This window comes from Oncorhynchus mykiss, chromosome 6, assembly GCF_057628025.1.
Source record: "Oncorhynchus mykiss isolate SJ-2025 chromosome 6, ASM5762802v1, whole genome shotgun sequence".
In the NCBI taxonomy this organism is placed as follows: domain Eukaryota; kingdom Metazoa; phylum Chordata; class Actinopteri; order Salmoniformes; family Salmonidae; genus Oncorhynchus; species Oncorhynchus mykiss.
In genome coordinates this window covers 42,533,889-42,560,048 of record NC_143027.1, presented here as the reverse complement: position 1 = coordinate 42,560,048, position 26,160 = coordinate 42,533,889, and the positions used below count along the sequence as shown (strand labels likewise).

General features: G+C 42.4%; 1 protein-coding gene across 3 annotated transcripts in view; it reads left to right on the top strand.

Annotated features, from left to right (window-relative positions):
• Positions 1 to 26,160, top strand: part of abca2 (ATP binding cassette subfamily A member 2) — a 98,245-nt gene that overhangs the window by 42,073 nt on the left and 30,012 nt on the right. For 2 of the 3 annotated variants that reach the window (XM_036980141.2, XM_090237954.1), the window contains exon 1: positions 25,328 to 25,970. In XM_036980141.2, coding sequence (XP_036836036.2) covers positions 25,962 to 25,970 — 9 coding nt within the window. In that variant the 5' untranslated portion in view covers positions 25,328 to 25,961. Of the gene's footprint in view, positions 1 to 14,314; positions 14,427 to 14,987; positions 15,158 to 21,089; positions 21,212 to 21,940; positions 22,055 to 22,140; positions 22,318 to 23,344; positions 23,567 to 24,083; positions 24,452 to 24,801; positions 24,962 to 25,327; positions 25,971 to 26,160 lie in introns of those variants that run through there. The other variant, XM_036980143.2, reaches the window with a different exon arrangement.

The window sequence follows — 26,160 nt, the reverse complement described above, 5'->3', positions numbered from 1 at the left end:
TCCTTGTAACTCATTGTCCTGCCAACATTGTTTGGCATTATTATTGTGTTTATTTGAACAGGGACAATGTACAACAAGACATAAGTCTCAGTACACTTGAGAAAAGATGCATTGTACCAGACTTAGCCAACAGCTCATTTCCGTCTGCAGTGAACATACAGTATAAACAAGGAAAATGTTATGTATACGAATGGACAACATACAAACATCAGACATGGTTGTTGATATACAGTAACAGTCAAAGTATAGACACACCTACTCATTCAAGGGTTTTTCTTTATTTTGTACTATTTTCTACATTGTATAATAATAGTGAAGACATCAAAACTATGAAATAACACATATGGAATCATGTAGTAACCAAAAAAGTGTTAAACAAATCTAAATATATTTTATATTCTTCAAAGTATCCACCCTTTGCCTTGATGACAGCTTTGCACACTCTTGGCATTCTCAATCAGGTTCACCTGGAATGGTTTTCCAACTGTCTTGAAGGAGCTCCCACATACGCTTAGCAGTTGTTGGCTGCTTTTCCTTCACTCTGCTGTCCAACTCATCCCAAACCATCTCAATTGGGTTGAGGTTGGGTGATTGTGGAGGCCAGGTCATCTGATGCAGCACTCCATCACTCTCTTTCTTGGTCAAATAGCCCTTACATAGACTGAAGGTGTGTTTTGGGGCATTGTCCTGTTGAAAAAAAAATGATAGTCCCACTAAGTGCAAACCAGATGGGATGGTGTATCGCTGCAGAATGCTGGTTAAGTGTGCCTTGAATTCTAAATAAATCAGCAAAGCACCCCCACACCATCACTCCTCCTCCTCCATGCTTCACGGTGGGAACCACACAGGCGGAGATCAGCCGTTCACCTACTTTGCGTCTCACAAAGACACGGTGGTTGGAACCAAAAATCTCAATTTGGACTCATCAGACCAAAGGACACATTTCTACCCATCTAATGTCCATTGCTTGTGTTTCTTGACGCAAGCAAGTCTCTTTTTCTTATTGGTGTCCTTTAGTAGTGGTTTCTTTGCAGCAAATCGACCATGAAGGCCTGATTCACTCAGTTTCCTCTGAACAGTTGATGTTGAGATGTGTCTGTTACTTGAACTCTGTGAATCATTTATTTGGACTGTAATCTGAGGTGCAGATAACTCTAATGAACGTATCCTCTGCAGCAGAGGTAACTCTGGGTCTTCCTTTCCTGTGGTGGTCCTCATGATAGCCAGTTTCATCATAGCGGTTGAGGGTTTTTGCAACTGCACTTGAAGAAACTTTCCACGTGTTGGACATTTTCTACGGATTGACTGACCTTCATGTCTTAAAGTAATGGTGGACTGTCATTTTGTTTTTACTTATTTGAACGGTTCTTGCCATAATATGGACTTGGTCTTTCACCAAATAAGAAGGAAAGACATTCCACAAATTCACTTTTTACAAGGGACACATGTTAATTGAAATGTATTCCAGGTGACTACCTCATGAAGCTGGTTGAGAGAATGCCAAAAGTGTGCAAATCTGTCACCAAGGCAAAGGGTGGATACTTTGAAGAATCCCAAATATAAAATGTATTTTGATTTGTTTAACACTTTTTTGGTTACTACGTGATGCCATATTTCCTAGTTTTGATGTCCTCACTATTATTCTACAATGTAGAAAATAGTTTTAAAAAATAAAGAAAAACCTCTGAATGAGTGGTGTGAGGTGTGTCTACACTTTTGACTGTTACTGTATATCAAAAAAATGTGCGTCTGATGTTTGTATGTTGTCTGTTCGTATAAATAATGTTTTCCTGGTTTCCTTGTGTGTCCAAACGTTTGACTGGTAGTGTATATAATAATACAAAATACAAAAAAAATACAGGTCAGGACAAACAGATACATTTCCAGACGGAAGTCAAGACATTGTACATAATAATAATCAGACACATTGCTATTGTAATTAAGAGTCGCAAAAACATAGTAAAAGAACAGCAAGAAAAACAAACAGCAACAGAAAAGGTTCACAAGTGGCTACAAGCCTGCTGACACTAGCCACACATTTACACTTTTCTAGAAGTTGGTTCCAGTGGTGAACAGTTTTTACAGAAAATGCAGATTGAGCAAAAGCTGTTCCACACACTGGAACTACAGTTTACATTCACTGCACAGCTAGTATTGGACCATGTACAATAGATAGTAAAGTAGTCACTGGACTACTTAAGGGTTATGGATCAAGTCCATGTAAACATTTAAAAAGCAGCTTTACATTTTAAAATGTACAAAATCTTCAAAACTTAACAAATTGTGTTGAGAATTTAACAATGGTGATGAATATTTGGGTTTCTGATCAAATAACCTTCAATGCACTCTTGTACTGAGATTTGCAATGGTTTGATTGGCCTTTTTTCCCTGCTTGTGACCCACTTGCAATGCAATAGAACATGTGAGAAAATATCATAGACTGCATATAAACCTTAGCAGCATTAGTGTTAAGACAGTTTATTATACAGTGCCTTCAGAAAGTATTCAGACACCTTGACTTATTCCACATGTTATTCCACATGTTGTTGTGTGTTGTATTCAAAGTGCATTAAATAGTTGGGGGTTTTTCTCAACCATTTTCACACAATACCCCATAATGACAAAGTGAGAACATGTTTTTAGACATTTTCACAAATTGATTGAAAATGGAAAACATAAATGTCTAATTTACATAAGTATTCACACCCCTGAGTCAATACATTGTAAAAACCACATTTGGCAGCAATTACAGTAATTAGAGCTTTCCACGCCTGTTTTGTGCATTATTCTTAAAAAAAATATCCAAGCTCTGTCAAATTGGTTGTTGATCATTGTTAGACAACCATTTTCAGGTCTTGCCAAAGATTTTAAAGTAGATTTAAGTCAAAACTGTAACTCGGCCACTCAGGAACATTCAGGAAAATTCACAGTCTTCTTGTGTTTTAGGTTATTGTCCTGCTGGAAGGTGAATTAATCTCCCAGTGTCTTGTGGAAAGCAGACTGAACCAGGTTTTCCTCTAGGATTTTGCATGTGCTTAGGTCCATTCAGTCATTTTTTTATCCTGAAGAACTCCCCAGTACAAACATACCCTTGACACGATACAGCCATCACTATGGAGAGTAATGTGTTGTATTGGATTTGCCCCAAACATACAGTGTATTCGGAAAGTATTCAGACCCCTTGACTTTTTACACATTTTGTTACGTTACAGCCTTATTTTAAAATGGATTATATAGTACGTTTTACTTCATCAATCTACACACAATACCCCATAATGACAAAGCAAAATCTGGTTTTTAGAAATTTTAGCAAATGTATAAAAAAAAAACTGAAATATCACATATCCTGATTGGTGGAGAGCTGCAGAGATGGTTGTCCTTCTGGAAGGTTCTCCCATCTCCACAGAAAAACTCTGGAGTTCTGTCGGAGTGACCATCGGGTTCTTGGTCAACTCTCTGACCAAGGCCCTTCTCCCCCCAATTGCTCAGTTTGGCCGGGCGGCCAGCTCTAGGAAGAGTCTTGGTGGTTCCAAACTTCTTCCATTGAAGAATGATGGAGGCCACTGTGTTCTTGGGGACCTTCAATGCTGCAGAAATGTTTTGGTACCCTTCCCCAGATCTGTGCCTCGACACAATCCTATCTCGGAGCTCTACGGACAATTCCTTCGACCTCATGGCTTGGTTTCCGCTCTGACATACACTGTGGGACCTTATATAGACAGGTGTGTGCCTTTCCAAATCCTTTCCAATCAATTGAATTTACCACAGGTGGACTCAAATCAAGTTGTAGAAACATCTCAAGGATGATCAAAGGAAACAGGATGCACCTGAGCTCAATTTTGAGTCTCATAGCAAAGGGTCTGAATACTTACGTAAATAAGGTATTTTTGTTTTAATTTTTTATACATTTGCCCAGATTTATAAAAAACTGTTTTATCTTTGTCATTACGGGATATTGTGTGTAGATTTATTATTTTTTAAATACAATTTAATCAAGGCAGTAGTGTAACAAAATGTGTAAAAAGTCGAGGGGTCTGAATACTTTCCAAATGCACTGTAACATTTTGTATTCAGGACAAAAAGTGAATTGCTTTGTCACATGTTTTGCAGTATTACTTTAGTGGCTTGTTGCAAACAGGATGCTTGTCTTGGAATATTTTGATTCTGTACAGACTTTCTTTTTTACACTTTGTCAATTAGGTTAGTATTGTGGAGTAACTACAATGTTGTTGAGCCGTCCTCAGTTTTTGCCGATCCCAGCCATTAAACTCTGTAACTGTTTTAAATGGGCTCCCGAGTGGCGCAGCTGTCTAAGGAACTGCATCTCAGTGCTAGAGACATCACTGCAGACCCTGGTTCAATTCCAGGCTTTATCACAACCGCGTCCCTTTAGGGTCCCATAGGGCGGCGCACAATTGGCCTAGCATCGTCTGGGTTAGGGTTTGGCCGGGGTAGGCCGTCATTGTAAATAAGAATTTGTTCTTAACTGACTTTCCAAGTTAAATTAAGGTTAAATAAAGTAAAGCAATTTAAAGTCACCATTGGCCTCATGTTGAAATACCTGACCAGTTTCCTTCCTCTCCAGCAACTGAGTTAGGAAGGGCACCTGTATCTTTGTAGTGACTGGCTGTATTGCTACACCACCCAAAGTGTAAGGCAATGGAAAACCTCCCTGGTCTTTGTAGTTGAATATGTGTTTCAAATTCACTGTTCAACTGAGGGAGCTTAACGATAGTTGTATGTGTGGGGCACATAGATATGGTAGTCTTTCAAAAATCATTTTAAGCAATATTATTGTTCATGCAACTTATTATGAGACTTGTTAAACACATTTTTACTTGTTATGGCTTGCCATAACAAAGGGTTGAATACTTATTGATTCAATATATTTCAGCTTTTCATTCTTAATTAATTTGCCAAAATGTCAATAAACATAATTCCACTTTGAAATTATGGGGTATTGTGTGTAGGCCAGTGATACAAAATCTCAATGTAATCATTTTCAATTCAGGCTGTAACACAACAAAATGTGAAAAAACTCAAGGGGTGTGAATACTTTCTGAAGGCACTGTGTGTCTAAAGTAAAATTGCACAGTATTGAACAGCTTAATTACGTTTTTTCTTAAAGTGAGTCAGAGTCTAATACCACACCGAGGTATTTATATTTCAGACACATATATATAGATATAGATTTATAGATTATATATATATAGATTTTTTTCTGACTTAATTAAGATGTCAGAAAAGGTTCAATGCTTTTTCTTTAATAAACATTGCTAGTTTAGAATGTAGAATTTGTGATTTAGGGAAAGGGAAAGGGGGATACCTAGTCAGTTGTCCAACTGAATGTATTCAACTGAATTCAACCCGATTTACAGTATAAAATGCTTTTTGCAAAGCTCCTACCACTCCCACTTTGTCAAGTTTCAATTGAACCTTCCCCCAAAAAAGAACAGTTTACTGACTCAGTAGAATGATTATCTCTGAAGCCAAATTTCATCGGGTGTAATGACAAATCACAAGTATTCAAGTGATCAATCAAATTGCTCAGCAACTACCCTCTCTGCAGCCTTTGAAATAATTGGCAAAATTATTATACACTGAGTATACCAAACATTAGGAGCACCTTCCTAATATTGATCCCCCCTTGCCCACAAAACAACCTCAAATCATTGGGGCATGGACTCTACAAGGTGTCGAAAGCGTTCCACAGGGATGCTGGCCCCATGTTGACTCCAATGCTTCTCACAGTTGTGTCAAGTTGGCTGGATGTCCTTGGGGTGGTGGACAATTCTTGACACAAACCGGTGCGCCTGGCACCTACTACCATGCCCTATCCAAAGGCACTTGAATCTTTAGTCCTGCCCATTCACCCTCTGAATGGCACAAATACTCAATCCTTGTTTCAATTGTCTCAAGACTTAAAAATCCTTCTTTAACTTGTCTCCTCCCCTTCATCTACATTTATCAAGTGGCATCAATATGGGATCCTAGCTTTCACCTGGATTCACTTGGTCAGTCTATGTCATGGAAAGAGAAGGTGTTCTTTATGTTTTGTACACTGAGTGTAGGTCTATAATTATTGACCATAAAACAATCTCCAGACTTGAATATGGGGGTAACAACAACTGACCAGGACAGCAAGAGCACAAAGAGATCTGGGACCAGGTTAAGATGCAGAAGAAGATGAGAGGTGGCCAGGATGCAGAGGGTTGAGGAGCGATGGTGGTTAAGTGGTTGGTTAGTTTACTGTGCTGTGGATGCGTGAGAATCTCCCATGCTTACCTCACTATTGCCTCCCAGTGGGGAAGGGGTCCACCAGTTCAAAAACATTAATCTAACCATACCTTCATTGACAGTCCCACTGTGGAGTTCGAGAAGACAATGAACAGTTCTGTAGCCTACAATGCGCCGTAGATACAGACGTAGATACAGACGCATGATGGCCTAAATATGGAATGTATGCATCTCAAATGGCACTGTATTGCCTCTATAGTGCACTACTGGGTCAAAAGTAGTGCACTTTAAAGGGAATAGGGTGCCATTTGAGACAGCCGACGTGTGTTGCTGTGAGTTGCCACGTATTTCTGTTTAGTTGTAGAAGGCCAACGTTAGCTTTGCTAATTTGCTAGTGAAGGGCTGGTTGCAAAGACACTACTGTCTAGTCGCGTTGTCATTCATAGTACTATGTACCATGTTAGTACCATGTTTAGTCATGTTAGTTTGTGCACTGTCATTGTCCACAGACATACACACCTGTTTTATTTACATGTTTTTTCTCTCTCTTTTATTCTATGGCCCTCTACTCTTTTTCTCTTTTTATATCTCTCCCTCTCTCTCTCGCTCTGTCTTCTTTTTCTCTTCTCTACTCTCTGTTGTCTCCTCCGCATGATGCATGTTCACTGCATGCTAGAGCAGTCTGTAAGTGTCAAACACGTCTTTATTATTGTGGCTGTGACTGACTCATTCATGGAAATCTCATCTATGGTTATATTTACAGTGCCTTGCGAAAGTATTCGGCCCCCTTGAACTTTGCAACCTTTTGCCACATTTCAGGCTTCAAACATAAAGATATAAAACTGTATTTTTTTTTGTGAAGAATAAACAACAAGTGGGACACAATCATGAAGTGGAATGACATTTATTGGATATTTCAAACTTTTTTAACAAATCAAAAACTGAAAAATTGGGCGTGCAAAATTATTCAGCCCCTTTACTTTCAGTGCAGCAAACTCTCTCCAGAAGTTCAGTGAGGATCTCTGAATGATCCAATGTTGACCTAAATGACTAATGATGATAAATACAATCCACCTGTGTGTAATCAAGTCTCTGTATAAATGCACCTGCACTGTGATAGTCTCAGAGGTCCGTTAAAAGTGCAGAGAGCATCATGAAGAACAAGGAACACACCAGGCAGGTCCGAGATACTGTTGTGAAGAAGTTTAAAGCCGGATTTGGATACAAAAAGATTTCCCAAGCTTTAAACATCCCAAGGAGCACTGTGCAAGCGATAATATTGAAATGGAAGGAGTATCAGACCACTGCAAATCTACCAAGACCTGGCCGTCCCTCTAAACTTTCAGCTCATACAAGGAGAAGACTGATCAGAGATGCAGCCAAGAGGCCCATGATCACTCTGGATGAACTGCAGAGATCTACAGCTGAGGTGGGAGACTCTGTCCATAGGACAACAATCAGTCGTATATTGCACAAATCTGGCCTTTATGGAAGAGTGGCAAGAAGAAAGCCATTTCTTAAAGATATCCATAAAAAGTGTTGTTTAAAGTTTGCCACAAGCCACCTGGGAGACACACCAAACATGTGGAAGAAGGTGCTCTGGTCAGATGAAACCAAAATTGAACTTTTTGGCAACAATGCAAAACGTTATGTTTGGCGTAAAAGCAACACAGCTGAACACACCATCCCCACTGTCAAACATGGTGGTGGCAGCATCATGGTTTGGGCCTGCTTTTTTTCAGCAGGGACAGGGAAGATGGTTAAAATTGATGGGAAGATGGATGGAGCCAAATACAGGACCATTCTGGAAGAAAACCTGATGGAGTCTGCAAAAGACCTGAGACTGGGACGGAGATTTGTCTTCCAACAAGACAATGATCCAAAACATAAAGCAAAATCTACAATGGAATGGTTCAAAAATAAACATATCCAGGTGTTAGAATGGCCAAGTCAAAGTCCAGACCTGAATCCAATCGAGAATCTGTGGAAAGAACTGAAAACTGCTGTTCACAAATGCTCTCCATCCAACCTCACTGAGCTCGAGCTGTTTTGCAAGGAGGAATGGGAAAAAATGTCAGTCTCTCGACGTGCAAAACTGATAGAGACATACCCCAAGCGACTTACAGCTGTAATCGCAGCAAAAGGTGGCGCTACAAAGTATTAACTTAAGGGGGCTGAATAATTTTGCACGCCCAATTTTTCAGTTTTTGATTTGTTAAAAAAGTTTGAAATATCCAATAAATGTCGTTCCACTTCATGATTGTGTCCCACTTGATGTTGATTCTTCACAAAAAAATACAGTTTTATATCTTTATGTTTGAAGCCTGAAATGTGGCAAAAGGTCGCAAAGTTCAAGGGGGCCGAATACTTTCGCAAGGCACTGTACCTTGACTCTGACTCGGGTCTCCTAATATTTGTGTGTGTGGTAGCCTAGCGGTTAAGAGCTCTGAGCCGACTAGGTGACAAATCTGTCAATGTGCTCCTGAGCAGGGCACTTAACCCTAATTGCTTATTTAAGTTCCTCTGGATAACAGTGTCTGTTAAAGAACTTCAATGTCAAATATTTTTTTTAAATGTGCATGCCTCCCCTCCTGGTCTCTGTGTTGTCAGCACCGTAGTTCCCTTTATAGTACACTAGTTTTTACCAGGACAGTGCATTATATAGGGGATAGGGTGCCATTTGGGACGTATTCTCAGTGACTGGGGTGGGATCTGTCTACAATGTCATCTCCAGCCAACAGATCCGATTTCACACATCTGACTAATACTAAAGAGCTTTGTGCCCAGGTTAGCGTTGTAAGGCACACACTGGCACCCTGCCACATATATACACACACACATACACACACGCGCGCACAACCACCGGCTCAAATTGTGTAGGGAGCAAATACAACATGTTATCTGTGACTGCACGTACACGGTCATGATCACAAATAAAGTCACTGGGCTGTCCGTGTGGATTTGAAGGTGAATGTTGTCTGTGTGTGTGAGTATGTGGGAATCAGTATGTGTGCCTGTGTCTATGTTTCTGTGATGACCAGTTACTGGTAGCAACATATACTACATCATGTATACATCACATACCTCTACCATAAATCTGTCTGGAACTAGATCTAACTGACTGACACTTGATCTACTTTTCCGCTGGTTGACTGATCTACTAAACCACTGACCTTTGATGATCTTGTGTCCTTTTATCCTGGGCTCAGTGTGTAGGGGGACCAGATGTCCGGACTGAACTGGGTTGTAATGTGAAAGATAGGACTGGGTGCGTCCCAAATGGTACCCAATTTCTTATTTAGTGCACTACTTTTGAACAGAGCACTATTAGCCCTGGTCAAAAATAGTGAACTACATAGGGAATAGGATAACATAAAAAAAAAAAATCTATACTAATCGTCACAGTTTACGGAGGGCATAAAAGATGCAGCAAAATACTTATGTGCCAGCTCCCTCAATAATGCAGAACAATAATCTATATCAAGAAAAACAAGAAAATAAGTCAAGGTCAAAAATACTGTATCAAGTAATAAAAGAGCTAGTATGCATAGTAAAAATAGACCGTATTTACTGATATAAAGTTGGCCGTGTCTTGGTCGCGCAGTATAATAAATGATATATATAATAGAACAACAGCATTGACTGTGTGTGTGTGTGTGTGTGTGTGTGTGTGTGTGTGTGTGTGTGTGTGTGTGTGTGTGTGTGTGTGTGTGTGTGTGTGTGTGTGTGTGTGTGTGTGTGCGTGTTTGTGTGTGCCTGAGTGTGTATGTGTCAAATCAAACTTTATTAGTCACATGCTTCGTACACAACAGGTGTGGACTAGCAGTGAAATGCTTACGGGCCCTTCCCAACAAGGCAGAGAGAAAGGCCCTTCCCAACGAGGCAGAGAGAAAGGCCCTTCCCAACAAGGCAGAGAGAAAGAAAATAGAGAAATAATACGTAATAATAAAAGTGTTAATAAATACACAATGAGTAACAATAACTTGGCTATAAATACGGAGTACCAGTACTGAGTCTACGAGGTAATTGAGGTGGATATGCACATATAACTAGGAATAAAGTGACTAGGCAACAGTGCACGCTTAATAACTTGAAGCTTTTGACTCATTCCACCGCGTCAGTAGCTCTGAATACTGATTGCCCTTAGGTACAGATCTGGGATCAGTTTACCCTCTCCAAACCTTACAGTAACCATCAGAGGTGGGAAACCCAAAACAAACTGACCTTAGACCAGTGTCTCTAGGGGCTGCTTCATCCTAGACCATCATGAGAAGTGCTCACATAAGGACTCCTTCATCTGGAATTGGCTCAGAAGTGGGTATTTCCAATTTTTATAGGTTATTCAATGAGACAGTAATAGCACCAGAGTAAGTGTCAGCAGTTTAGCATCCGGTTTTATTAGGATAAAGCAACGTTGGTGAGATGGATAGATTTTTATAATCACAGGGGGTAATTCATTTTTATACCCAAGTCTTATATTAACAAAAAAGCTGCAAAATATCACTGCACATTAAGAACAATCAGACAAAACTGCATTATCATCAGAACACTAGTTGATCCGTTTAATAATTTATAGACCTAGATCCCAAACAGCTTTTAGTAATATCCGTAATACATAGCGCTCTACATTGCCAATCAAGGCAACCGTTATATCAAACGATACATTCTCAAAGTGGCCTATTTGTTGATAGCCAGGATATGCATCGTCAGAATGCTTATTGTTTTATCCAAAGGGATGCATGACAGTGTAATATGAGGGATGAACTGGATGTATCATTGAAGAGAATAGAGAGTGTTGTTGCTAGGCGAATGGATGGAGCTGCTGAGAGAGAAAGGTTAAGAAAAACTCTCCACGGTAGTCATGGAAACATGGACCATTCCACTGTACAGTATTATTTTATTTAACCTTTATTTTATCAGGGAATCATACTGAGACATGGTCTCTTTTACAGATGAGCCCTGAATTAGGGGAGGGTTTGGCCGGCGGGGATGTCCTTGTCCCGTCGCACTCTAGCGACTCCTGTGGCGGGCCGGGCGCATGCACGCTGACACGGTCGCCAGGTGTACGGTGTTTCCTCCGACACAGGGGCATTGTGTCAAGAAGCAGTGCAGCTTGGTCGGGTCGTGTTTCGGAGGACACATGGCTCCCGACCTTCGCCTCTCCCGAGTCCGTACGGGAGTTGCAGCGATGAGACAAGACTGTAACTACCAATTGGATACCAAATTGTGGAGAAAAAAGGGTTAAAGTACAAATCGAAAAGAAAAGTATCAATCTACAGTGCCTTGCGAAAGTATTCGGCCCCCTTGAACTTTGCGACCTTTTGCCACATTTCAGGCTTCAAACATAAAGATATAAAACTGTATTTTTTTGTGAAGAATCAACAACAAGTGGGACACAATCATGAAGTGGAACGACATTTATTGGATATTTCAAACTTTTTTAACAAATCAAAAACTGAAAAATTGGGCGTGCAAAATTATTCAGCCCCTTTACTTTCAGTGCAGCAAACTCTCTCCAGAAGTTCAGTGAGGATCTCTGAATGATCCAATGTTGACCTGCGATTACAGCTGTAAGTCGCTTGGGGTATGTCTCTATCAGTTTTGCACATCGAGAGACTGACATTTTTTTCCCATTCCTCCTTGCAAAACAGCTCGAGCTCAGTGAGGTTGGATGGAGAGCATTTGTGAACAGCAGTTTTCAGTTCTTTCCACAGATTCTCGATTGGATTCAGGTCTGGACTTTGACTTGGCCATTCTAACACCTGGATATGTTTATTTTTGAACCATTCCATTGTAGATTTTGCTTTATGTTTTGGATCATTGTCTTGTTGGAAGACAAATCTCCGTCCCAGTCTCAGGTCTTTTGCAGACTCCATCAGGTTTTCTTCCAGAATGGTCCTGTATTTGGCTCCATCCATCTTCCCATCAATTTTAACCATCTTCCCTGTCCCTGCTGAAGAAAAGCAGGCCCAAACCATGATGCTGCCACCACCATGTTTGACAGTGGGGATGGTGTGTTCAGCTGTGTTGCTTTTACGCCAAACATAACGTTTTGCATTGTTGCCAAAAAGTTCAATTTTGGTTTCATCTGACCAGAGCACCTTCTTCCACATGTTTGGTGTGTCTTCCAGGTGGCTTGTGGCAAACTTTAAACAACACTTTTTATGGATATCTTTAAGAAATGGCTTTCTTCTTGCCCCTCTTCCATAAAGGCCAGATTTGTGCAATATACAACTGATTGTTGTCCTATGGACAGAGTCTCCCACCTCAGCTGTAGATCTCTGCAGTTCATCCAGAGTGATCATGGGCCTCTTGGCTGCATCTCTGATCAGTCTCCTCCTTGTATGAGCTGAAAGTTTAGAGGGACGGCCAGGTCTTGGTAGATTTGCAGTGGTCTGATACTCCTTCCATTTCAATATTATCGCTTGCACAGTGCTCCTTGGGATGTTTAAAGCTTGGGAAATCTTTTTGTATCCAAATCCGGCTTTAAACTTCTTCACAACAGTATCTCGGACCTGCCTGGTGTGTTCCTTGTTCTTCATGATGCTCTCTGCGCTTTTAACGGACCTCTGAGACTATCACAGTGCAGGTGCATTTATACGGAGACTTGATTACACACAGGTGGATTGTATTTATCATCATTAGTCATTTAGGTCAACATTGGATCATTCAGAGATCCTCACTGAACTTCTGGAGAGAGTTTGCTGCACTGAAAGTAAAAGGGGCTGAATAATTTTGCACGCCCAATTTTTCAGTTTTTGATTTGTTAAAAAAGTTTGAAATATCCAATAAATGTCGTTCCACTTCATGATTGTGTCCCACTTGTTGTTGATTCTTCACAAAAAAATACAGTTTTATATCTTTATGTTTGAAGCCTGAAATGTGGCAAAAGGTCGCAAAGTTCAAGGGGGCCGAATACTTTCGCAAGGCACTGTACGTGACATCAAAGAGGGCCAACCAACTTTCTGCTAGAGAATGGAGTGATGAGTACTAAAACTGTTGCCCGTAGTAAAGTACCGTGCGCTATGATAAACTGTATCCATAGTAGCTAACGGCTTTAATGAAGTTGCAGCTGTGTTCATATAGAAGATGTCGCCATGGTCTAGAATTGTTAGGAGCATCGACTTAAAAATCTGGTTTCTACTATTTAGCGAGAGGCATGACCTATTTCTATAGAAGAAACCCATTTTCATTCTTAGCTTTTTAACTAAGTCATCAATATGTTTTTTAAAAGACAGCCTTTCATCTATCCAGATGCACAGATACTGTATTTGTAAGTAGGAACACTATCAATATGAACACCATCCAAAGTACATATGCTTAAATTAAGTTATTTTTATGCACTCTAGAGAACAACATATATTTAGTTTTACCTGCATTCAATACTAATTTCAGATCAATAAAGTTTTTCTTTAGTACAATGAAGGTGGACAATAGCGTACACAACAGTATCATTGGCATACAAGTGCAGTTAAAACATTTTTACAGACATCAATATTGTTAATGTAAACAGTAAAAAGTACAGGACCCAGAATCGACCCCTGTGGGGCACCTTTCATTATGTCCAGACCTTGTTAGTATAGACCTTGTTAGTATAGACCTAGTTTTTTTTTTTGCAGGCTTGGTGAAAGCATGTCCAGCAGTCACCATTTATGAGTGGTTTAGGAACAAAAGCAGCATTTTGTTGAGACAGAATGATGACATTATGACCAAGAATTCAGCCGTGACATCTTGGTCCCTCTCCTCTCTGGCTACTGACTATGTGTTATCTGTGTTCTGGGTTTTTCTTATTTCTTTCTAACTTCCTCTCTCTTTTTCTCTTTACTCATTTGACATACTTTTTGGGGTTTGGTCTTCACATTCAAACCCTCCAACCTCCTCCCAACCAATCCTTTAATCCTCTCCCTTCTCTCTCTTCCTTGCTTTTCCTGTGAATCATATCTCTTTGTCCTGCCTATCTGTGTCCTGCCTATCTCTCCCTGCCCTTCTTTATCCCTGTCCTCTCTCTCAATTCTTGTCTTCCCTACCTACCACCTGTCCCCCCTGTCCTTCCCTGGTGTCCATCCTGTATGTCCAGCCTTCTACAGCGCAGCTCCCCTCACCTCAGCAGGCATCATTCCCATCATGCAGTCTCTGTGTCCCGATGGCCAGAGGGACGAGTTTGGCTTCCTACAGTACAAGAACTCCACGTGAGTTAAACAGTCCCAGCTTTCACTCTCTCTCTCTCTCTCTCTCTCTCTCTCTCTCTCTCTCTCTCTCTCTACCTACCTCCCCCTTCTGTTTCTCTCCTCTTTATGACAGGCAGCTAATAGTTTAATGCCACCAAGCACTAATGTCCTAACAGTGTTAATGTCCATAACACTTAACAGTAGGATTGGATGGTGGTCATTACCTGTAATTGTATGCATGTGATTGATTAATCTCCTTCTGCTTAGTTTTTTGATTTGTTGGCCTCTCCTAATGGGAGGGGACTGTCATTGTGTCCTTACCTATAACTAGACCCCACACCTCTCTCAATACGCTCTCTTTTCTCTTTTCTCTCTCATCTCTGCTTTCTCTCCCTCTCTCTCTCTCTCTCTCTCTCTCTCTCTCTCTCTCTCTCTCTCTTCCCTCCCCCTCTCATCTGTCTCCTCCCCTCTCTCTCGCTCTCTCTCTCTCTCTCTTTGTCCCTTCCTTTCACTCCCTCCACTCTTTCCACCTTTCTTTCCCTCACTCACCTCTATTTCACCCCTCCCTCTCCCCTCCCCCAGTGTCACCCAGTTGTTGGAGCGGATCCGTGAGGTGGTGTTACAGAACCACCTGTTCACAGCAGACAGGCCAGGACTGGGCCAGGAGCTGGAGTCCCTACAGCAACACCTGGAGAGCCTCAGCACATCAGCAGGGCCCTACCCACTGGACAACAATTTCAACACCAGCCAAGGTGTGTGTGTCACATTTATTTTTTAAAGGTTATGACAGTTATTTTATTTTCTACAGCTCTGTGTGTGTGTGTGTGTGTGTGTGTGTGTGTGTGTGTGTGTGTGTGTGTGTGTGTGTGTGTGTGTGTCTGTGTTACAGTAAACCTGTACCTCTTTAAACTACCTCTGCTCTCAATATTGAGGACACCAGCTGTAGACAGATTTGGAAGACAAACAATTTAACCTTTCAAATCAAAGGTTTGTGTTTGTCCTTTCAGGGCACGGAAATCAATAAGCTTGAGGAATTCTAGAAAGAAACAAGTGCTCCCTCTGGACAGTGATTTCCTGCAGTGTGTGTGCGTACCACACCCAAGTGATACACATGCACAAAAAAGTTTCAGGAGGACAAAGACCTTTGGGTTGAAACATTACACAATAAACTGCAGGAGCATTCATCTGTTAGCAGTGTTGGGGAGTAGTGAACTACATGTAGTTTAACTAGTAATTTAACTAGGTTTTGCAGTAGCTTGGTAGTAGTTGAACTAACTGTGCTTCTAGTTCCGACAATGCAGTAATAACCAACAAGTAATCTAGCTAACAATTCCAAAACTACTACCTTATAGACACAAGTGTAAGGGGATAAAGAATATGTACATAAAGATATATGAATGAGTGATGGTACAGAGCGGCATAGGCAAGATACACTAGATGGTATTGAGTGCAGTATATACATATGAGATGAGTATGTAAACAAAGTGGCATAGTTAAAGTGGCTAGTGATACATGTATTACATAAAGATGCAGTAGATGATATAGAGTACAGTATATACATATACATATGAGATGAATAATGTAGGGTATGTAAACATTATATTAGGTAGCATTGTTTAAAGTGGCTAGTGATATATTTTATATAATTTCCCATCAATTCCCATTATTAAAGTGGCTGGAGTTGAGTCAGTGTGTTGGCAGCAGCCACTCAATGTTAGTGGTGGCTGTTTAACAGTCTGATGGCCTTGAGATAGAAGCTGTTTTTCAGTCTCTCGGTCCCAGCTTTGATGCACCTGTACTGACCTCGCCATCTGGATGATAGCGGGGTGAACAGGCAGTGGCTCGGGTGGTTGTTGTCCTTGATGATCTTTATGGCCTTCCTGTGACATCGGGTGGTGTAGGTGTCCTGGAGGGCAGGTAGTTTGCCCCCGGTGATGCGTTGTGCAGACCTCACTACCCTCTAGAGAGCCTTACGGTTGTGTTCGGAGCAGTTGCCGTACCAGGCGGTGATACAGCCCGACAGGATGCTCTCGATTGTGCATCTGTAGAAGTTTGTGAGTGCTTTTGGTGACAAGCCAAATTTCTTCAGCCCCCTGAGGTTAAAGAGGCGCTGCTGCGCCTTCTTCACGATGCTGTCTGTGTGGGTGGACCAATTCAGTTTGTCTGTGATGTGTACGCCGAGGAACTTAAAACTTACTACCCTCTCCACTACTGTTCCATCGATGTGGATAGGGGGGTGTTCCCTCTGCTGTTTCCTGAAGTCCACAATCATCTCCTTAGTTTTGTTGACGTTGAGTGTGCGGCTATTTTCCTGACACCACACTCCGAGGGCCCTCACCTCCTCCCTGTAGGCCGTCTCGTCGTTGTTGGTAATCAAGAATACCACTGTTGTGTCGTCCGAAAACTTGATGATTGAGTTGGAGGCGTGCGTGGCCACGCAGTCGTGGGTGAACAGGGAGTACAGGAGAGGGCTCAGAACGCACCCTTGTGGGGCCCCAGTGTTGAGGATCAGCGGGGTGGAAATGTTGTTGCCTACCCTCACCACCTGGGGGCGGCCCGTCAGGAAGTCCAGTACCCAGTTGCACAGGGCGGGGTCGAGACCCAGGGTCTCGAGCTTGATGACGAGCTTGGAGGGCACTATGGTGTTAAATGCCAAGCTGTAGTCGATGAACAGCATTCTCACATAGGTATTCCTCTTGTCCAGATGGGTTAGGGCAGTGTGCAGTGTGGTTGAGATTGCATCGTCTGTGGACCTATTTGGGTGGTAAGCAAATTGGAGTGGGTCTAGGGTGTCAGGTAGGGTGGAGGTGATATGGTCCTTGACTAGTCTCTCAAAGCACTTCATGATGACGGAAGTGAGTGCTACGGTGCGGTAGTCGTTTAGCTCAGTTCCGTTAGCTTTCTTGGGAACAGGAACAATGGTGGCCCTCTTGAAGCATGTGGGAACAACAGACTGGGATAGGGATTGATTGAATGAGCCAGCTGGTCTGCGCATGCTCTGAGGGCGCGGCTTTGGATGCCGTCTGGGCCTGCAGCCTTGCGAGGGTTGACACGTTTAAATGTTTTCCTCACGTCGGCTGCAGTGAAGGAGAGTCCGCATGTTTTAGTTGCGGGCCGTGTCAGTGGCACTGTATTGTCCTCAAAGCGGGCAAAAAAAGTTATTTAGTCTGCCTGGGAGCAAGACATCCTGGTCCGTGATGGGGCTGGTTTTCTTTTTGTAATCCGTGATTGACTGTAGACCCTGCCACATACCTCTTGTGTCTGAGCCGTTGAATTGAGATTCTACTTTGTCTCTATACTGACGCTTAGCTTGTTTGATTGCCTTGCGGAGGGAATAGTTACACTGTTTGTATTCGGTCATGTTTCCGGTCACCTTGCCCTGATTAAAAGCAGTGGTTCGGGCTTTCAGTTTCACGCGAATGCTGCCATCAATCCACGGTTTTTGGTTTGGGAATGTTTTAATCGTTGCTATGGGAACGACATCTTCAACGCACGTTCTAATGAACTCGCTCACCGAATCAGCGTAATCGTCAATGTTGATGTCTGACGCAATACGAAACATATCCCAGTCCACGTGATGGAAGCAGTCTTGGAGTGTGGAATCAGATTGGTCGGACCAGCGTTGAACAGACCTCAGCGCGGGAGCTTCTTATTTTAGTTTCTGTCTGTAGGCAGGGATCAACAAAATGGAGTCGTGGTCAGCTTTTCCGAAAGGAGAGCGGGGCAGGGCCTTATATGTGTCGCGGAAGTTAGAATAGCAATGATCCAAGGTTTTTCCAGCCCTGGTTGCGCAATCGATATGCTGATAAAATTTAGGGAGTCTTGTTTTCAGATTGGCCTTGTTAAAATCCCCAGCTACAATGAATGCAGCCTCCGGATAAATGGATTCCAGTTTGCAAAGAGTCAAATAAAGTTAGTTCAGAGCCATCGATGTGTCTGCTTGGGGGGGAATATATACGGCTGTGATTATAATCGAAGAGAATTCCCTTGGTAGATAATGCGGTCGACATTTGATTGTGAGGAATTCTAAATCAGGTGAACAGAAGGACTTGAGTTCCTGTATGTTGTTGTGGCCACACCACGTCACGTTAACCATGAAGCATACGCCCCCGCCCTTCTTCTTACCAGAAAGATGTTTGTTTCTGTCTGCGCGATGCGTGGAGAAACCAGCTGGCTGCACCGACTCCGATAGCGTCTCTCCAGTGAGCCATGTTTCCGTGAAGCAAAGAACGTTACAGTCTCTGATGTCCCTCTGGAATGCTACCCTTGCTCGGATTTCATCAACCTTGTTGTCAAGAGACTGGACATTGGCAAGAAGAATGCTAGAGAGTGGTGCACGATGTGCCCGTCTCCGGAGTCTGACCAGAAGACCGCTCCGTTTCCCCCTTTTACGAAGTTGTTTTTTTGGGTCGCCGGCTGGGATCCATTCCGTTGTCCTGGGTGAAAGGCAGAACACAGGATCCACTTCGTGAAAGTCATATTCTTGGTCGTACTGATGGTGAGTTGACGCTGCTCTTATGTTCAGTAGTTCTTCTCGACTGTATGTAATGAAACCTAAGATGACATGGGGTACCAATGTAAGAAATAACACGTAAAAAAACAAAAAACTGCATAGTTTCCTAGGAACGCGAAGCGAGGCGGCCATCTCTGTCGGCGCCGGAAGAATAGGTAGTATTTTCAGTAGTTCATTACTTTTTTGCCATGTAGTGGTGTAGCTAACTACTGGAACTACACAGTACTGTTTTTGGGTGAAGTAGGCAATCATTTCCTTTCTTTTTCATCATCCGACCTGCCTAATTCTCACTTGAAACACAGTTTTTGTGTTGAATATGCTAAATTACAGTGCCTTGCGAAAGTATTCGGCCCCCTTGAACTTTGCGACCTTTTGCCACATTTCAGGCTTCAAACATAAAGATATAAAACTGTATTTTTTTGTGAAGAATCAACAACAAGTGGGACACAATCATGAAGTGGAACGACATTTATTGGATATTTCAAACTTTTCTAAATCAATCAAAAACTGAAAGATTGGGCGTGCAAAATTATTCAGCCCCCTTAAGTTAATACTTTGTAGCGCCACCTTTTGCTGTGATTACAGCTGTAAGTCGCTTGGGGTATGTCTCTATCAGTTTTGCACATCGAGAGACTGAAATTTTTTCAAAACAGCTCGAGCTCAGTGAGGTTGGATGGAGAGCATTTGTGAACAGCAGTTTTCAGTTCTTTCCACAGATTCTCGATTGGATTCAGGTCTGGACTTTGACTTGGCCATTCTAACACCTGGATATGTTTATTTTTGGACCATTCCATTGTAGATTTTGCTTTATGTTTTGGATCATTGTCTTGTTGGAAGTGTTTGACAGTGGGGATGGTGTGTTCAACTGTGTTGCTTTTACGCCAAACATAACGCTTTGCATTGTTGCCAAAAAGTTCAATTTTGGTTTCATCTGACCAGAGCACCTTCTTCCACATGTTTGGTGTGTCTCCCAGGTGGCTTGTGGCAAACTTTAAACGACACTTTTTATGGATATCTTTAAGAAATGGCTTTCTTCTTGCCCCTCTTCCATAAAGGCCAGATTTGTGCAATATACGACTGATTGTTGTCCTATGGACAGAGTCTCCCACCTCAGCTGTAGATCTCTGCAGTTCATCCAGAGTGATCATGGGCCTCTTGGCTGCATCTCTGATCAGTCTTCTCCTTGTATGAGCTGAAAGTTTAGAGGGACGGCCAGGTCTTGGTAGATTTGCAGTGGTCTGATACTCCTTCCATTTCAATATTATCGCTTGCACAGTGCTCCTTGGGATGTTTAAAGCTTGGGAAATCTTTTTGTATCCAAATCCGGCTTTAAACTTCTTCACAACAGTATCTCGGACCTGCCTGGTGTGTTCCTTGTTCTTCATGATGCTCTCTGCGCTTTTAACGGACCTCTGAGACTATCACAGTGCAGGTGCATTTATACGGAGACTTGATTACACACAGGTGGATTGTATTTATCATCATTAGTCATTTAGGTCAACATTGGATCATTCAGAGATCCTCACTGAACTTCTGGAGAGAGTTTGCTGCACTGAAAGTAAAAGGGGCTGAATAATTTTGCACGCACAATTTTTCAGTTTTTGATTTGTTAAAAAAGTTTGAAATATCCAATAAATGTCGTTCCACTTCATGATTGTGTCCCACTTGTTGTTGATTCTTCACAAAAAAATACAGTTTTATATCTTTATGTTTGAAGCCTGAAATGTGGCAAAAGGTCGCAAAGTTCAAGGGGGCCGAATACTTTCGCAAGGCACTGTACACATTCTGTTAGCATATGACCCCAAAGTGATCTGTCTTGCAATTTGTAGTCTATGACATTTCAGATGTACATATGATAATTCTTCAAAAAGTAGCTTGGATGTACTGAACTACTTTTTCAAAGTAACTTTAGTTAAGTAAGTTATATTTTTCTTAAGGGTAGCTTTAGTGTAGCTTAATTTCTTCCAGTGTGAAGTAATTGGTAGCTTGGTAAACTACATTTTCAGAGTAGTTAATCCCATTCGTATATTTTTGTACCCGGCACCTACAAGTTATTGGATGTACGTACACTGCATTTGACACTGTTCTGTGCAATTTCTATTGGATAAGCAGTTCCTGGAAGTCTTCATGTATATTATCTGTGGTTGTGCTGTGTGATTCTTGCCCTCCAGGGTTCACAGTAGCCAGTGTGTTGAAGAACCAGTCAGTGTTCCATCAGTTCCTGGTCAGGAATCTGTCCCTCCCCAATGACACCGCCAGCCTGCTGCTCTCCACTCCTGTCAACCTCAAAGAGGTCTGTGATCCTGTCACATGCATGTGCACACACACATGTACACGCACGCACGCACACACACACACATGTACACGCACGCACGCACACACACACACACACACACACACACACACACACACACACACACACACACACACACACACACACAGTACCTCCATAGTCCTCATCTACCCCCTGGGGACTGTTTTAGTTATGGGGTAATGCAGGGTTTACATTCAAATGTTGTGACATGACTGATGAACAAGGAAGTAAGAAACAATGTTAGTATAGACTGCCAAATCTGAAATCTTGGCTATTGGGTATATTTACATTTAGATAACACAATTTTGACATCTAAATTTGTATATACACCCGTTTGCCAAGATTACAGATTTGGCAAAGACGTATTGTCATTGAGGAATGACATTGAATCATACAGTATCAATATATGGCTCGGTGCCTCCCACCTTTCTGTTTCCCTCCATCTCTGTCTCAGTTAATTGTCTAGGCCTGGCATCAGGTCCTCATCTTTATCTTCTCCAGTCAGTCACTTTCTGTCTGTCCCTCCTTGTTTCTCCTCATCATCCTGTTTTTCTGACAGCTTTCCCTATGCGAACAAACGCTGAAGTCCTGTCTTCCACCTGTGTGTGTGTTTGCGTGTGTGTTTGTGTGTGTGTGCACGTGCGTGTGTGTGTTTATCTTCCTGTTCTCTGAGTGTGTGGGTCCTCTATTTCACTTGCTGAACTGCAGGTATTCAACCTGATCTTTGGCCTGTACCCCAGAACTGGAGGGGGGAGTAGTCACAGTTCTGGAGGGGAAAAAGAGACCACACATACCCCTGCAGAGAAGATACTTCAACTGGAGGTAGGCTACTAATGGGAAATATTGAATTGAATTGATCTGAGTCTGTGTATTAGCTCAGCAGTAATCCCCTCCTATCGTCCCCTCAGGAGAAGATGCTGGGTGTCATGCAAAGTCTGGATGGTGGACTGATCCACAAAGCTTTACGAGACCCAACCAAAGCAGCCCATCGGCAGGCCCTACTCAAACTCATGTCCCAGGCTTTAGGCCTAGCAGGAGGAGGGGCAGGCCAGAGATACGACCCCCAGGGACTGAAGGAGGTGGAGGTGCACTGCTTATCTTATCTATCCTCCTATCTGAATCATCCCCCTTTTCTTCCCTCTTTCTTCCTGTCTTTTTTCTATTGAATCAATAGCCTTTATCGTATACCCTGAGTCAATTACCTTTATCAATAGCCTTTATTGTATACCCTGAGTCAATTACCTTTATCAATAGCCTTTATTGCATACCCTGAATCAATTTTCTTTATCAATAGCCTTTATTGTATACCCTGAATCAATTACCTTTATCAATAGCCTTTATCGTATACCCTGAATCAATTACCTTTATCAATAGCCTTTATCGTATACCCTGAATCAATTACCTTTATCAATAGCCTTTATTGTATACCCTGAATCAATTACCTTTATCAATAGCCTTTATCGTATACCCTGAACCAATGACCTTTATCAATAGCCTTTATTGTATACCCTGAATCAATTACCTTTATCAATAGCCTTTATCGTATACCCTGAATCAATTACCTTTATCAATAGCCTTTATTGTATACCCTGAACCAATTACCTTTATCAATAGCCTTTATCGTATACCCTGAATCAATTACCTTTATCAATAGCCTTTATTGTATACCCTGATTCAATTACCTTTATCAATAGCCTTTATTGTATACCCTGAATCAATTACCTTTATCAATAGCCTTTATCGTATACCCTGAAGCAATGACCTTTATCAATAGCCTTTATTGTATACCCTGAATCAATTACCTTTATCAATAGCCTTTATCGTATACCCTGAATCAATGACCTTTATCAATAGCCTTTATCGTATACCCTGAATCAATTACTTTTATCAATAGCCTTTATCGTATACCCTGAATCAATTACCTTTATCAATAGCCTTCATCGTATACCCTGAACCAATTACCTTTATCAATGGCCTTTATCATATACCCTGAACCAATTACCTTTATCAATGCCTTTACAAGACTACCACTGAAACAATTGATACCATACATGATGATGATGCTGATGATGGTGAATTGTATTGAATGTGCTGTTGATTGTTTTTTCAAAGGGTGTTCTCCTGACTGGTGCCATGTTGGAAATGCTTACCTGTGGGGAGGATGGGACTAGTGAGCTGAGCAAGATCCTATTGGTTCCTGAGAAACAGCAGTCCCTGCTCCAGGCCTATCGCAGCGCAGCATGTGGTGGTGGGGCGGGACAAAGGACTGAGCGCTTTGGAGAGATGAGCCAGGAGCTCCGAGAGCAGATAGACACACAGAGCCTCATTGACAAGGTACATTAGAGACAATCGCTTCATCCAAAATGGCACCCTATTCCCTATTCAGTGCTGTAACTTTAACCAGGGCCCATAAAAAAAGTAGTGCACTATATAGGAAATAGGGTGCCATTTGGGACACACTCAATGGCTGCTTTGAACTGAGAATCCCTGTGGTGAGGTGCTTTTCCCTCATCAAACACACATAAATAAATACTGTGGATCTTGTCTTTGGAATTCTATGGCTCCTCAGTATCTATCTCAGTTCCCTATCTATCTCAGTATCTATCTCTAATACTCATTATTCTCTCTCCCTTTGATTCTTATCCACATCTCTTTCTTTCTTTCTTTCTTTTTTTCTTTCTTTCTTTCTTTCTTTCTTTCTTTCTTTCTTTCTTTCTTTCTTTTTTTCTTTCTTTCTTTCTTTCTTTCTTTCTTTCTTTCTTTCTTTCTTTCTTTCTTTCTTTCTTTCTCCCGCTCTCATACTCTCCCCCTTTCTTCTGTCTCTCCACACCTTTCGGCCTTCTCTCGCCAGCTGCGTCTGGAGCAAGCCAACTCGTCGGCCCCTCTGTCCCAGTCCCACCTGGGTGCTCTGCTGAAGGACTTGGCTGACGTGGAGAAGCTCCTCAGGGATGTAGACCTGCTGTCAGGCCTGGCTCGCCTGCTCCCCAAGGGGGCCTGTGCTGGCCACGTCCCCCCTGGGGCTCCAGCCAACACCACCACTTCCTGGTCCCTCAACGCCACCACTTGGGGGCCCAACACCACCGAGAACCCCTGGGAGGAGGGCGGAGAGGAGGGGAGAGGACGAGAGAAAGAGAATGTGAAAGAAGAGAACCCTCACTCGTTTTCTACCTTTGTGCAGCTGTGGGCAGGGCTGCAGCCTATTCTGTGTGGGAACAACAGGTTTGTGTCTATGTAATAGGATCCTTCCTTCTGCCATTGTTCTTTAACTGCAGATCCAATTGCATGAGTGCTAGTCTGTTTATGCTATCATGCCAATTCCCTGTCACCCATGGAGTTGCTTGGGCACGAACAGATCTGGGACCAGGCTAGAGATCTACAGGGTGTGCAGGCGTATGTTCCAGCCATATAATAACACACCTGATTCACCTAATCAAGGGCCCTGATGTTTTAAATTGATAAAATGCAAATCAGGTGTGTTAGAACTGGGCTGGTGCCAGAGTAGAGAAACACAGTTCTGTACACCTATGCCGTAAAGGCTGAAGTTGTTGATCCCTGTCTACTGTCTCCAGAATCATTGAGCCAGAGGCTTTAAAGCAAGGGAATATGAGCTCTCTGGGCTTTACCAGTAAAGAGCAGCGCAATCTGGGCTTACTAGTGCATCTGATGACTACAAATCCCAAGATCCTCTACTCCCCCATCGGCTCACAGGTGGACAAAGTCATTCAGAAGGCAAGTACATGACCGTGTTCTTTCAAGCACTGTCAACTGTATCGTTATCGTGGATGTACTGTAGCATTTACACAGTGACTTGTACCTAGACAGTGTACTGTAATAGAGTTATTCAGGTGTCATTAGGCTATAGAGCTATGCACACTGCTGCCCAGGCATTGTCTATATTCATTTGATAAAGTACGAGGAAAACGGGTGCTTACGTACACAAGATGTGATCTATTTCCAAATGCCAAGACCAAATGGAGGATAGCCGGTGCTCCAGTTTTTTCTTTCATTTATACGGCCTAGCTGTTGTCAGACACTTTGAAACTCACAGTGTATTGAGAAAATGTTGGGAATTCACTAGGAGCCCCATGGTCATTTGTATCCCAGCCTTACACATTAATCACGTAGCTTACATGTTCTGTACATCGGGTTAAGGGCAAGATGTGTAGGAAGTCTATGCGTGGCTAGATGAATCATGCGATCCTCAGTCCCCGGAGGTCTCGCTATACCACAACATATGCACAACTGGCCATTGATTCTCTGTTTCTCTGTACATCCCACTAGTTACCACCGGCTTGTTATTGGCAGATGGTCTATAGCTAGATTTGTTATCTTGGCAAGAGGACAGGAGAAGGGAGGGGTTTTACGAAATTAACAAAACTAGAGAGGGAGGCAGAGAGCAGAGGGAAGGGCCACAGAAAAGGACAGTTGAAAGGATGTGGATTGAGTAACGAGCCGTTAATGGGACTGGGATAGCTCTGCTTCAGGATGCGGCTTGCTGACACTGGGAAGCCCTCAGCACCAGCAAGCTGCACCTAACACCCTGGACCAGAGCTAGGCCTGGGATAGCTTCTTCTGTGTCGGTGACCTGTGACTCTGCTTCTGTGTGAAGGCCAATGAGACATTTGCGTTTGTGGGGAACGTGACTCACTACGCCCGGGTGTGGCTCAACATCTCTGCCCAGCTCAGGACTTATCTGGAGGAGGGCAAGCTGCACCACCACCTGGCCTGGATGCAGCAGGTAACACACAGCTTTTACCTCTCTGCATATACAGTAACAGACACTATTCACCTCACCTCATAAGGTAATTATTGTCTGATAAATGGCATAAGATTTAACTGGCAATCTTGAAAAATATTATTGTCCCCCACACAGTATGTTAATACAGTCCATATCTTGCCTGATAAGCCCATATGTACACTGCATCATA